Here is a 13,959-nt window from a genome sequence, read left to right as displayed (position 1 = left end):
ATCTTAGCTTAGGTTAGCTGTGCCCGTCCTAGAAATAATCCAGCGCCTAATCCTGTTTAAAACCGCAACTTGTCATTTTTACACTTCAGTTTTTGTAGGGATTTAACAAACAAGATATGATGTGTTTTAGAGGTGCTCGCGGGAGGGGGTTTTACCTTTTTTAACTCCGGACAGAGCCTTGCTGTTTCCCCAAGTTTCCAGTCTTTATGTTTAGTCTAGCAAAGCGATCCATCTCCTGGCTTTAGCTTCATATTGAAGGCGTGATAGTGATATCAATGTTCTCATTTAACTCTCGGCATGAAAGCAAATAAGCATATTTCCAAAACTATTAGGTTATTCATTACAAAAAAAAACTGACTCATTGGAAAAGAAATAATTTGTGTTGCTCATCCCTTGGAGACACATATTCCAAACATACACACACAGTCATTCATTTGTAAAGTAAAACACAGGGAACCAATAAATGCCAGACATTCTTTCTCAGGCTGTATAAACTACAATTAAGTGGAACAGTTGAACACTGTCATTCACTCAAGTATGTGGGGGAAGGAATGCGTGTGCGTTTCTATGCCTGCGTGTGGCCAGGACAAGGTGTCTGTAACCACACTTTCTCTTACATTGTGCAGACACATTAGATTTCCTTAAATTGCATTTGCACAGGTTAATTTAATCACACAGATGTTATGAAAAACTTGGATAACAATACCATAAATCTTTTTTTTTTTCACCTGCCACCCTGCTAACAACACATAACACAGTGAAACTATCTCCAGAGAGGAGAGTCAAGGTCATGGGCATGATAACACCTCCCAAATGCAGAACCCAGATGTTCAGGGAAGATACCAAGCGAGTGGAAATGCACAAGTAATAAGCTTGCAAGCTTAACACACTACTGGCTTAAGGATTCATATTACAAGATGCAGAGAAAGATTTTGAAAATATTAAAACAGCAACCAATGATTTTTTCCACTTCAATTAATCTCTCAATTATTTTTTACGATTAATCAATTAATTGTTTAGTCTACAAAATGTCTGAAAATAGTAAAAATTCCAATTCCAATTTACCAAAGCCCAAGTTAATGTATTCAAGTAACTTGTTTTGTATGACGAACACTTTAAAACGAAATGTTATCAAGCAGCAAATACTCACATTTTGAAAAGCAAAATGTTGGCAATTATTTATCTGTCAATCAAGTAACTGATTATATATTTACATTAAATTACTTTATATAGCTCCTTCATTAATAATTGTGTGCACATCTTTATTTATGTATTTACTCAATGAAGTCAGGACCTAAATTATTATTATTTTTTTTTTTTTTTAATTAAATGTTTGTTTGTATTTTGCATTGCAATAATACAATTTTGTGAAAACAAAAAGCTACATTGGGTTGCCAGCTGTCAGATGCTCACTGGGAAGGTAACAAGCAACGAAGTCCTCAGGGCAGACTCGAACCAGAACATTGCTGGTACACGATAAACATCTGAGCCAACTAGGTCACCAGGACACTTCAGATGGAGAATAAATCCATCAGGCTGTCACGGACACACAGGCAAACATGGAGGGCCAAATATACTGCATTTTCCATCTTAAATTCCTGCAATTTGTAGAATCCTTATATTATAATAATATTTTCTTGCTTCAGTTTGTTGAAATTTTCCCTTATATATATCCCTTATTATGTCAAATATTATATGCATACTCTACATGTTTTGCTTTCTATAAACTGACTATATACCATATATTGCTTTGACATATGAACACTTAAGCTGACGCAGTCTCCTGTATTTGTGATGAGGAACACCTTAGGAGCACAACTGCCTGCAGAGGCCACCAGCCCATCTGACAGGCTTATCCTCACTCCATTAAATGTTCAGTGGAAAGTAAAGTGACTGTGTAGGCCATTGATTATCACTCAGGCAGAGCTTCAAAGAAGTCAAACTTACCATGAATAGAGACAGACACGGAAGAGGCAGAGGCAGTTTATTATTATTAAAGAAAAGCATCCACTTTGGGTTAATGTTACATAAAATTTAAACCAGTTGCCCTATCTTCCCAGCACTTAAACGTTACAATATAGTCTATGGCCTGCATAATGTATATTTGAATATCTGTAGTTTATCGTGTTTCCTTCATCTCCTTTGAGGCTTCGCAGTAACTTGTAAAACTGTCACTTAAAACATTATTGCTACACCAACCGAATTAATACATTAATATTACATTAGCTTCATGCTGTGTCATTGCATGTCACAAGTGCATGTCTGTATGACCTACATTTATTTTTGGTCTTAATTGCGCCCCTGGTAGTGGCAGCCCAGATGTGAACGGACCCTCATACTGTGAAAGGAGAGAGACTTTGCCCTGAGCACCAAACCCATCTATAGCGCTGAAGCCCTCTCGCAGGACTTATTCTGGTTACTAAAGTCCCACTTCATACATACATGCATGCAGACACATAAATGTGTTGTATCTTACAATCTCTCAATATTAACAGACACAGAAACAATGTCAGATTTGCCTCTCAAACCGCTCTTAAGGCTCTCAATTACAGCCTCTGTAATGAAGAGGCAGAATGAGTGGTCATAGGCCTGGATGTTTTAGGACTGCATTGACACTAAAAGCAATCATAGCATTAACTTAATAGTCCAAGAGGACATTAATATGAGGGCACATTCAGCCACAGGAGATAATAGATTAGTGCTGTGTAGAGTCACTAAATTTTTGTTGGCATAGTTAACAACCTGTTTAGTAGAAGAGGAAAATGGGTCTCAGTTAGCTCTATGATTAGCCCCACTATATGAAAGTACGCAATATTTTATGGTTATTAACACCCTTCCAATTGGAATGCAGTTACATCTGACTTGGAATAGTTCGACACTTTGGGAAATATGCTTGCTGTCTTGCCGAGAGTTAAATGAGAAGATTGATACCGTCACTGTCAAGTATGAAGCTAGAACGAGGAAACTAATGGCTTAGCTTAGCATAAATTGTCTGCCCAAAATATAAAAAAATAAATAATAAGCTAGTTTCCAGATGCAGACTGCAAAGCACATCACGCCTTCTCATGATACTGATGTCGAGCTATCTGAGCTGCCTGCCACCTGTTTCACTTGTGCGTGCTTCTTGGTAATATCTGTACACAAAGACTAATATTTATAAATGCATATACACATGCTGCTCTGTCCACCTCAGATGTAGTTTGACTGACTTCTTTTGGCGTCTACCTGCGTTCCCTTGCGATCAAGCACTAATTAGACTAATTAGAATAAGTACAAAATTTTGTAACAAGAAATAGTTTTTTGTAAGTGTGGCATGTTACTGGTCTTATTTTACAATTTAACTAACATGACATTGCTGGTAAAGAAAGATCACTCAAATGTGTTTTGTTGTTTCTCAAAATGGTTTAAAATCTTCAGGCAGCAGTCTGCCTGTTTCAAAAACAGCAACGGGTGTCTGACACATTGGCAGCAGTCAAGCCAAGGAGCCAAATGCAAATCTTATCAAAACACAGCTGCTGCTGGTGGTGATGCCACTTGGTTACCTTGGTGAAAATACAGTCCTCATGTAAAATATGAGATCTTCTTGCACTGTATGAAAAATGTACAGTACATATTATAGACAATTATCAGTGCTCACAAAGCAATTTCTTCAAATTTCACAAAATTTTGATGCAGTCTGCTAGTTGAGTTGCAGCCTGCAGTATTAACAAAATAATTAGGACTGTCCCGTCTGACATTACCCATTCCAAAGATTAATTTCTTACATTGATGATGGGGATATGAAGCACTAAATGAATACATAAAGGCAAGAGCTATTATTTATAATATATATATACCGTTGTGGGAGCAATCAAGAAGTCAGAGTTCAGAGTGGATGAGAACCAGCTTCTGGAGCTCCATAATATCCTGACCTCTATTCCACAGCAAACCTGCTTGTGTCAATCACTTCCACTGGGCAAATATCATTTTAACTGTGTTCCTGACAAATTGCTTTTCACTCCTTTTTGCTCTGAATGATTGAAGTGTTTATGAGCAGACTTCAATCTTTTATACATATATATATAAATATATATGTATATATATGTAAAAAGAAATTAAACCTTAGCCTTCAATAAGCTTTTCCAACTTATTTACAAAAGGTGATTAAAACTGCTCGTCTGGTAGTACTTAGAGAATTTATCTGTATGAACAGCTTTTTATTTGGCTCCATAAAATGTTGATGATGTTGCTGTGCTGCTGTTGATCACACATGTTGGCAGGGGGCTCCAGGCTTGGTTGTTGACATAAGGCATACGGTTAAAGCCCAGCTTTCCAGCTTGGTTTGCTATGTTGCATGGATTGAGTTTGAGGGTATGAGTCCAAAAGTCTCTCTATGCTTTCATGATTATCATGACCCAAATGCTTTTGCTGGTGTTTCTGAACTAAACGTGTGTTATTAAATTGCTTTGAGACTGCAAAACTTAACTTGTAATCTGAATATCTTGGAAAATGTTGTGATGATCTGGTGGTTGAAGAGATGTTCCACTTGACTGTTAATTGCAATGATTTTGTGAAATAAAGCCAATGGCAACAATTTGTCATAACTCTTGTTGCCAAACCAACAATGTTTAGAATAAAGCAGCTTTAAAAATCTGGCTACGGTCCACACTTGATACCAATCTTGCATGTCATAATAGAGTTGCTTTTTGAAGTGAGCAAAACAGGGCAGGTACTGTGGTTCATTCGAAGTAAAGAGTAAGTTTGCTCCCTTAGTTCTTATTGAAGTGGAAAATCACAGCTATGGGGACAAAATGTCTGCGAGATAAATCACTGAAGTTTCCTTTTATTTCCTCTGTGTCCATACATACAGATAATGTGCATGAGTTAATTATTCTATTTCATAACACAACCCCTTTTCCTAACACCATGGCACTATCCCTGTCCACACTTTCTTTCCTCTTACTTCCTTATTAACCTAAGGCAATGTTTTTCAAACACGATAAGAGGTCATTGGCTATCACACCACCCTGCAACCCTGAGTTACATGCACTTTCTAAACAAGGCTACACTGTAACCCAGCACGGCATGGAAGAAATGGCATGCAAGAAAGTACAGCCAATCCAAAATGCTTTTTTCCCCTTTTTTTGGACCCCAAAAAGTTTCAATAGCAATAAACCCAACTGATATACACAGACTGCAGGTACCCATCTCAGCCATTATCTCTCTTTAAATCTTTATTCACAGTGTGTGCAACATCATGCAATGCCTAGAGAATGCCATAACACAAATATCTGTCAAAATGATTGAGATGCTTTGAAAGACTGGATTCCACCGTCAGCCTCTGCTTAATGAAGGTAGCAACATTAGGCAGGTAAAGGTCTGGGTTTGGTTTAGATGTGTTCTGATCAAGGCTGTTGGAATCCATTTTAACATTAGAATTTCAAACATGTCATAAAATCCAACTAGATGAATGCTTAAAAAAGAATTAAAGCGGTAAAAACAGTCAATTGAACCGAAGGGATCAGTAGAGAGGTATGGATTCTAATGATTGTTAGTAGAGGTGACCCCGAACAGTCGAAGATTCAATGATTTGATAGGAGGAGCCTGATTCGACTCCCAATCTCAAAGTTGAGTCGTCACAGAGCCGTTATGAAACGAGGATCATCCCATTTTGGCTCTATGCGGGTCAACAATAAGCCTCAGTTTAGCTGGGAATGTACAGTGTAAGTCACAGTGACTAATAAATACAGACTGCAGCTCTGAACCTTCTCAAGATTAAAGTGGAGCCAGAGTGAAGCACCTCTGAAGTCATACTATTGCTTTGACCTTTAAAGCTGTCCTTTCAAAATATTAATTCTCCCAATTACTCTCAAACCCAAATCCTTGAGGAATACTGTTGTGACACACAGTGTCCAAGAAAGAAACAATATGCCAGTCTCAGCCTATCTTGGTTATCCAAGACGTTCTCATCCCAGGTTGTCACACAACACAAGGTACCCTTTAGCGTCTGTATGAGACTCCTTTTCAAGATGCGGTTAACATTGTGAAATGGTTGCAGTTTGGCTAGGTTTAGGCACCAAAACGATTTGGTTAGTTCTATGAAAAGATCATGGTTTGGGTTGAAATTACTACATTCATTACATAAGTTACTTTATGTAACTTAAAACTAAATTGGAGGTAGCTGAAGGCTCAGGGTGTCTCATACGGATGCTAAAGGGTACCATGTGTGTCTGTATGAAACGCATTGACAAAACATTGGTATTTGACGACCTGGGAACAAGAACGGGACCTGACCTCAGGACAGGAAACTAAGACCAAAGGAGTACAAACAACCCGGAGAAAACCACAAACCCACAGGAATTTCTTAGCTTAGAAGCTAGTCTATCCAGATGAGCATGTCTATTGGTTCACTATTTAGGGTCGTCTTTACAGTTTTTTTTGTGAGGAAATGAGACCAGCATCTCTGTGTTACGAAACACAAGATGTTACAAAGATTACTGAGGTGGCAGTGACCATGAAACTTTAATATTTTACTTTTATACTTAGTTTCAGGCTTTTATACTTGTGTAGTAATATCAAGTTGTTTTTATCATTTAATTTTTAAATGTTTTTGTTTCAGCTCATGCTTGAGGTGTTGTTATTGCACTTAATGCAGACATTATTGTTTTTTATTAATGCTTGTCAACATTAACAACTGAAATAGCCTACCGAACAAATGAACTTTGCTGTGAATCTTTTTTAGAGTTGAGTGAAGGTTGAAGGAAGAAGTAAGGGTGTGGGAGTATCCTTCAGGCAAGGAACCTGCTACCATAGTGCGGCACACAGATAGTAATCGATCCTCCTCAAAATGAGTTGTGTGTGTGTATGTTTGTGCGGGAGATGTGAAGGTGTGATGACCTGGGAATGCCAGGCCCGCAGGCACTTGTTAAATCTCTCAGTAGCTTCCCTTCCCCAAGGTTGGCAACCACGCTCAGCCTCACTGCACCACGGGAAACCAGTAAGTAAACAAGAGGAGCAATTATGAATCACAGCTTTCAGCACACAATCCGAAAACAGATATTAAAACCCAGCTAACACCATTACATATGCATTTATGCACATTCAGTCAGAATCAAACAATTGCAGCAACGTCTGTGGGGGTTTGAGAGACAAGAGAGATACAGTCTCAGTTATTCTGCCAGAACAGTTCCTGTTGGTTCTCATGAGCATTTTTCAGGAAAAAACGACAAACTGTGTCAAACAACATTCATTTGGCATGACCTCATTTTTACATGAGCTGACTGTGGATGTATTACAATGAACATATAATTTAAGGTTTAAGGTGTTCATCTGACTCACCTCTTTTAAAAATATAAACACAAAAGTCCAGATAAAACCAGGTCTGATGGAGCCCAAGGATGGGTGAGAAAAATTTTAACTGCTTAAAACCTTAAAGCCATTCAAAGCTAAATAAGTGGGGAGTGTCACAGTCACTGCCAGCAGTGAAGAATGAAAGAACTCATGCTAAATGAGTGAGCAAGCAGACTGTATTTAAAAAATGAGTAGTAGTCAGTGTGAATGAAGCACTGAACACATTTTTTAACTCTTTTTTTTTATTCTTCCATCCTACATGTTCCAACAAATAAACAACATTAATGAAGAGGGTTGCCAACCAAACTGGTCTGCATTATTTCTAACAAAGAACAGAAGCAATTTGACAATTTCATTCAACAAACAAAGGGATTCTCGTTGTGTTCAACGATGTCATATCAGCCCCATCATTCATAGCAAAGAAGTCCTAGTAGTAGTAATGGGACTCATCGCTCTCACCTTCACACATGACTACAGGGAGTCTTGTTAGCTTAGGGGACGACACAGCAGCCCAGCACACCCCAATCAAGCCATTATTACTTCCACTCCAGCGTTCTGTAACAAGTGCGGTGCTGTATTTTGGACCACAACAGTAAGCCTCTTGCAGAAAGTGTCAGTCGCCAAAGCAGCATGAGTAAGCACACATGAACTCTGACCTGTGCACAACTAACTCCAACAGGCCAGCCAGATGTCTCAGACAAACTGTTCCCTATGGGGTTGCTGCACACACCAGTGATGGAATTAGGCTGGTGTTCTGCAGGTCTCTAAGCCCCTCTTGTACTTACTTCTCCACACATGTATGAGAGGGTCTATAAAGGAAGAATGAGCCTCAGGGGACCATGGTCACTTATTGCTAAAATAATTAGCCCAGTTATTAGCATAGTTAGTACATTTATTATAAAGATATTAATCCTTCAGTCCCAGCGAAACTAACAGGGTTAACTAAACTTTCAAATCCACTACTCTGTCTGAAAGCACAGTTGTGAGACAACCGTCGTAACAAAGACTAACAGAATTGGCCATTCTTTCACTGTCCCATGGTTCCCTTTTTCAGACAATGTTTACAGACCATCAAACAAAGCAGGTAGAATGGTGAGGCAAGTCACAGCATCACTCTGGGGATGCATAATTTAGAGCTGCGGATGAAAAGGGACAAAGCCACCTCGACAAGAGCATATGCTTTTAATGGCCATCATTGAGTTTATTATGTATTATCCAATTACCGTTGGCAGATTTATTATGCTGAGACTCTAAACGAAGGGGACTTCCAGGTTTTCCTTACTTCTGAGAACGATGAAGTCACTTAACAGCACTGCTTTAAGAGCTTGATGTTTTAATGATGGACCTTTGCGTGTTTTTATGCTACAGTCAAGATACCATACAAGGGGATGAGTTGGTATACATTGACCAAAAGTAGGCTGGAGAAAACATGTAATAATTTTGATTGCAATTTGTTAAGCATGAATCATTGTCAAGGACAGGCACGTAAGCCTGGCAGCTATCCCAGCTATAATGCGTAACTAGCATTCAACGTCTATGTCTGTCCAGAGTATGTAGTGAATACTTGGAAGGACTTGAATTAAAGGTGTAAAGTGTACTTTTTGACTAAATGGAAGTTATCATTATATTGATTATATGATTCCAGGGAATATACATTGTTAATTGTTGTGGTATGAAATGTATTGGTACACACGTACCTAATTAATACGTAAGATGGATTCTTGAATGTGGTGCTTTTGTTTTCTCCTGGCATTTTTAGAAACAAAGGCTCTCTATGAGCTTTAGCTGAAACTCACTCACAGGATCACGATTAGCTAGAAGCACTCCAATACGTTGTTTGAAGTCACGTGATTCTGATGATGTCCGATATTCAGAATGGGGCAGGAAGTGAAAAGCAGAATAGATGAGATGGAGAAAGGCCTGTATTGTGCTAGTTATTGTTTGCACATTGTGTTGTGGCTCAAAACAAATTTTTAGGTCACAATGACCTTTGACCTTTGAGTCAAAAGTCATGTCCGACCAACTGTGAAATCTGGTCACAATCTCCCCTTCTGTTCCTGAGTTATGGTGTTTAATAACAGCCAAACAAGGGTTTTTCCAGGAAATTATGATGTCACAGTGACTTTGCCCTTTGAGTCTAAAGTGACCAATAGTGAAATATTGTCATCAATTCTTAATAGGGCTTTTGGGAAAATATCTAATAGCGATTTTTCTGCCAGATACTGTGATTACGATTCGATTTGTGATTTTTTTTTAAAGTTTAGCTTAAGCTTATTATTCACTGCCAGTCTGATGGAAGCAGCGTCAAGCAGCACAGAGCACATGAACCCAGCAGGAAGTCAGACACAGAACAGCAAAGAGAATCTGGTCGATTTTCAAAATAAAACACCCCTGTGCATACTCATACTCATCAACAATAAACACAGTTAAAAGAGACAAAAAAGAAACAATTTAACTACGTAGCCTACCTAATCATGGTAGAAGCACAAAAATCAAGGACAGCTGGACAAATTAACAAAATCTGAACAAGTCAGCAAAATCAGGTAGGTAAAACGCTCTTATTCTGAAATGATTCGGAATGAAACGGGCTCACAGAGAGCTTTTATAGTTGAACCACACAAAATGACATTAACAACACGTCAACAACGTAGGACTAAACGCTCAGCTGCTGAAACACTTCAGTGTGAGTTGACGCCGGACAAAACCACGGCACAGCCGCCGCATGTGTCTGTTTGGCTGACGCCATCATCCCACGTTTTCCTCCAGTTTCTTTGTTGTTTTAAAATGTACACGCCCTGTGCCCGCTCTAATTGATGAGTAGGACCGCAACAGGAGGCGCTTCGGCTTGGCGAGCAAGTCTGTCACAAGGATGACAACAGAATGAATCTATAACTGCATGACTGTTAGAACGGGTCAGATGCGTCACAGTGACCTTGACCTTTGACCATGTAATTCTAATCAGTTCATCCTTGAGACCAAGTGGACGTTTGTGGCAAATTTGAAGAAAATCTCCCTAGGCATTCCTGAGATATCGCGATCATCAAAATGGGACAGATTTACGTCTGGACAATCTGAAAACACCACACCTCCGGGCACGGCTACCACTCTTGCTGAGGCATAAAAATTACTGCAATCTATGGTGGGACAGGGATGTGGTAAACACACATACACTCATATATTTAAACAGGGCCATGTAAATTTTTGTACACCTTATCACATCTTCCAAATCATATAGCCTAGTTTGACTAAAAACTGCAGTGCTGGGCCCATCAGTGACTGTACTGGTCCTTTGGCCAAAAAAGGAAGAAGAAAGAAGCTCCCGCTGTCAAGTGGTCAAGAGTATTGCATAAATTCTTGCTTGCAAATAAACATATTCACATCATGTTAGAGAGACAACAGGACACCCCTGACTTAAGCATAAATGTCCTTGAGTACTCCCTGGATTGGTTACCAAGTTTGTCAGTTTGGAAATTTAGAAACAACGAACTGGAAAATTGGTGTCATACACAGTTTTGTGCTGTGGATGTGGATAGGCAAGCCTTAATATGTTTCTTTTTTTGTAGTCACCACTGAAATTTAAGAAAGGAGTTGGTAAAAGGCTGTATTATATCCACAAGTTAACACTGTTAACTGTTGCACAGAGTTAGAGAAACTAGGAAGAACATTTGGTGCATTATATTTTGTTTGGAAAGTGCTATATAAATAAAAATTAAAATAATAATATATCATAATATGTTAATTTTAAAGAATGGTGTCACACCCAAGAATAACGTTTAAGCACATGAATTCTGAAAAGGACTCAGTTCAGCTCTCATAGGAGCAAAAACCTTGGAAACATCTGCCTTCATTCTGTCAAAGAAAGGAAGTCCAGCACCAAATAAAGCCATCACTCAGTGTCAGACACTTACGAAAGCTCTAGTGCAGAAAACATATTGTTCTTTTTTCAGTGTGTGACCACTGCTAATGTTACTGACAGCTGTCTTTGTCTTACATAGTCTGGCGCCACTAGGATATTTGAGGGACTCTTGAAATCTTGACAACACACTTGTGATTTCTCCCTTTGCCTGTGGTTCCAAGAAAAGTAAGTAAGATTACTGGTTGATATTATCACAAGTATAATTGTTTTATATTTATTTTGGGGGGGTTATTTCCTACTTCAGGCTGATGCTTTATTCTAGCCTAAATCCACTTAGTATCTTAAAATATGTTGGGGGATTTTAATATCCAGTGGAAAGATTTAGTCATTATTATCTATTTAGTGCACTGTTGTCCCTGGTATTCAGCCTAATGTATCCTTAGTGGGCTGTGATTAACCCCCCCAGGTCTCTTAAAACTATCCAGGCTCAACTAGCTCATGCCCAACTGCAGGTGCTTAGGTAAAATGTTATTTAATATCTGGACAGAAGCAACCTACTATTAGTCCACGTGACTGTAGTTGGTGCTACTATATTTTGCATGATTTTAGTGCACCTTTACAGTCGTAGTGGGTGGAGGAGGTTATGTCTAATGATGATCCTTCAGTGAATCCACCTGAGAAGTCTGCTTTTTGACTGGGACACAACGGCTAACATCAGCTGTGATCAAGGCTAAAGACAAATATGTGTGAGCCAATAAAGTCCCGTGGGAAATAAGTCAGCGCTCCAACAAAAAACTTTTTCTTTGCTGATGCACACCCCAGCCTCCACCTGCAATATCAGAGCTTTTCCCAAACAATGAACCTTGACCTTTTTCTCTGTCTCCATCTCAGATTTTGCCTGGTGATGTTTGACATTGCCTGATTTATCAACACAAATGCCATCTAATATCAAAATAAACACATTAATTTATGTGTATCTTCCAGTAGTGATTCTACCCTGCATGACATTGACCTTGCATTTTTTCCCCATCCATTCTAAATAACACATCCTCACTGGGATGACTGGTGCAGAGTCCTGAGTGCAAGTGAAGTCTCTCTGTTCCTCATTACCCTGCAACTCATGTAATGTATGCACCCACAGAGGACTGAGTATGATAACCTACTATGTCCTATTTTGACTCTTCACATGCATTTGGGCAGGCCACCGATTTGATCATATGCATAAAACAGCATGCTCTCACATAAACCCGACTCTATCTCCTTGTTTTCCCCTTGGACACTTATTGTGGTAATTAATTTCCACCCGTGTAATAACAGCTGCTTTCAAAGGCTGTTTCACTGGACTGTTGCAGGGCATGCGAATAGATAGGTCACTTTCAGCAACCAGGCAGCAAGCAGCATGGGTGAGGAACCACGTACTGCTGGCTATACAGATGTGACCGAAATACCCACCCAGGGTGCTATGACGGATCAAATTAGCAAATTCATCATCTACTCTCACTTCTCTCTCTGTTCCACCATTGCTATTTAAATTACTCTTTTTATAGGCATGCAGCACATTAGCTATTTTATACACTAGCTATTTTGAAACTCATCCCAAAAAACAAAATATAAGGAAAGCTGTAGCCTATTAGCAATAAGCAACTCATACCTGAACAAATCTGTAGAAATGCCAGTAGACAGTAAATTCCTGTCAAACAGGGAGGCATCATTCAATAGCCGCTGGGAACGGTGTAAATCCAGTTAGAATGCGCTTAGTGTGCTGTATTTCATCTAAATCACAACTTCTACCGCAGAGCCAATGATGGGATCCGGGTGGAGGAGAGTTCCTGAACTCCGCAATAACACAAGTAATAATGTTTAGAACTGCTCCTCAGAGAGGGGATTTCTATTTGAATCAAAGTTCGGATCAGTCGGAGACATCGTTGCGGGTTACACGAGAAGTAATCCACTCAACACCACTTGGATTCCCCCCATCCCTGTCGAACTCCTCACTTCCAAATGCTGATAACTTCGCGGAATTCATCGGTGATCAGATCCGCTGTTAGTTCCACTTCAGAAGAAGCTTTCCGCGCCTGAGTAGCGCGTAAGAATCCAAAGAGTATAGAAGCGTCTAGTTGCGGCCACTTTAATGGTTTAAATGTGTAGTTTTGCCCCGGTTTCGTGGGACTGGCACTGGTTGGATGAGGCGCCGTGCGTCTCTGCGCTCACTGATGGTTTGGTTTTTCCTACCCAGTCAGAGGCTTTTCTGTTGTGCAGAGGAGATTCCTGCGAGTCAGGCACCATTTAACCGCATAGGGATACATTCACAACAGGAGGCTCCACTTGCATCAAGCCCGTCCCTTATAAAAACTATCCAGACTACAGCAACCCAATAAATTACAGCAAACTATATGTGGATGTTGTAGTTTTAATATCCAATAGAAGCTTATCAAGTCCCATTGTCCAAGCTGTTTGTAGCTTAAAGATTGGCAGCAGCCTGCAGTACACTGTGAATCAGTCTGGCGACACCTAATAAACACTTTGTCCAATAGGCTTTTGTTAAAAAGAGCCTTTTATGAACTGCAGAATCCCCAAACCAAAAACATTTTAAAGTGTGTCCTACTGTTGAAAGTGAAAAAAATTTGACCTTGATGAATGTTTTATACTATTTTTATCCTCCTATCAAGACTGGGGTACTTTCACTGTGTCCTTATTAAAACCTAAAGGGACCAGCTCGGGCAGCACATAGGAAAAATACTGTATTCTTAATGAGCCAGTAAAACGTGTCTTCA

The 13,959-nt window shown here is 39.4% G+C and overlaps 1 protein-coding gene across 1 annotated transcript in view; it reads right to left on the bottom strand.

Moving 5' to 3' along the window:
* The window catches only part of LOC119895371 (roundabout homolog 1-like), a 76,481-nt gene extending 62,745 nt beyond the window's left edge, over positions 1–13,736 (bottom strand). The window contains 1 exon segment of the mRNA XM_038708455.1: positions 12,837–13,736. Within this exon segment, the coding sequence (XP_038564383.1) occupies positions 12,837–12,897 (61 nt within the window). The 5' untranslated portion in view covers positions 12,898–13,736.
* Positions 13,737–13,959: the final 223 nt, after the last annotated feature.

Source organism: Micropterus salmoides, unplaced genomic scaffold (genome assembly GCF_014851395.1).
Source record: "Micropterus salmoides isolate LMB-PRFRI ecotype aquatic unplaced genomic scaffold, ASM1485139v1 Ms_hic_scaffold_9, whole genome shotgun sequence".
In the NCBI taxonomy this organism is placed as follows: Eukaryota; Metazoa; Chordata; class Actinopteri; order Centrarchiformes; family Centrarchidae; genus Micropterus; species Micropterus salmoides.
Note: the sequence above shows the minus strand (reverse complement) of the source record. Positions and strands in the feature narration are given on the sequence as shown.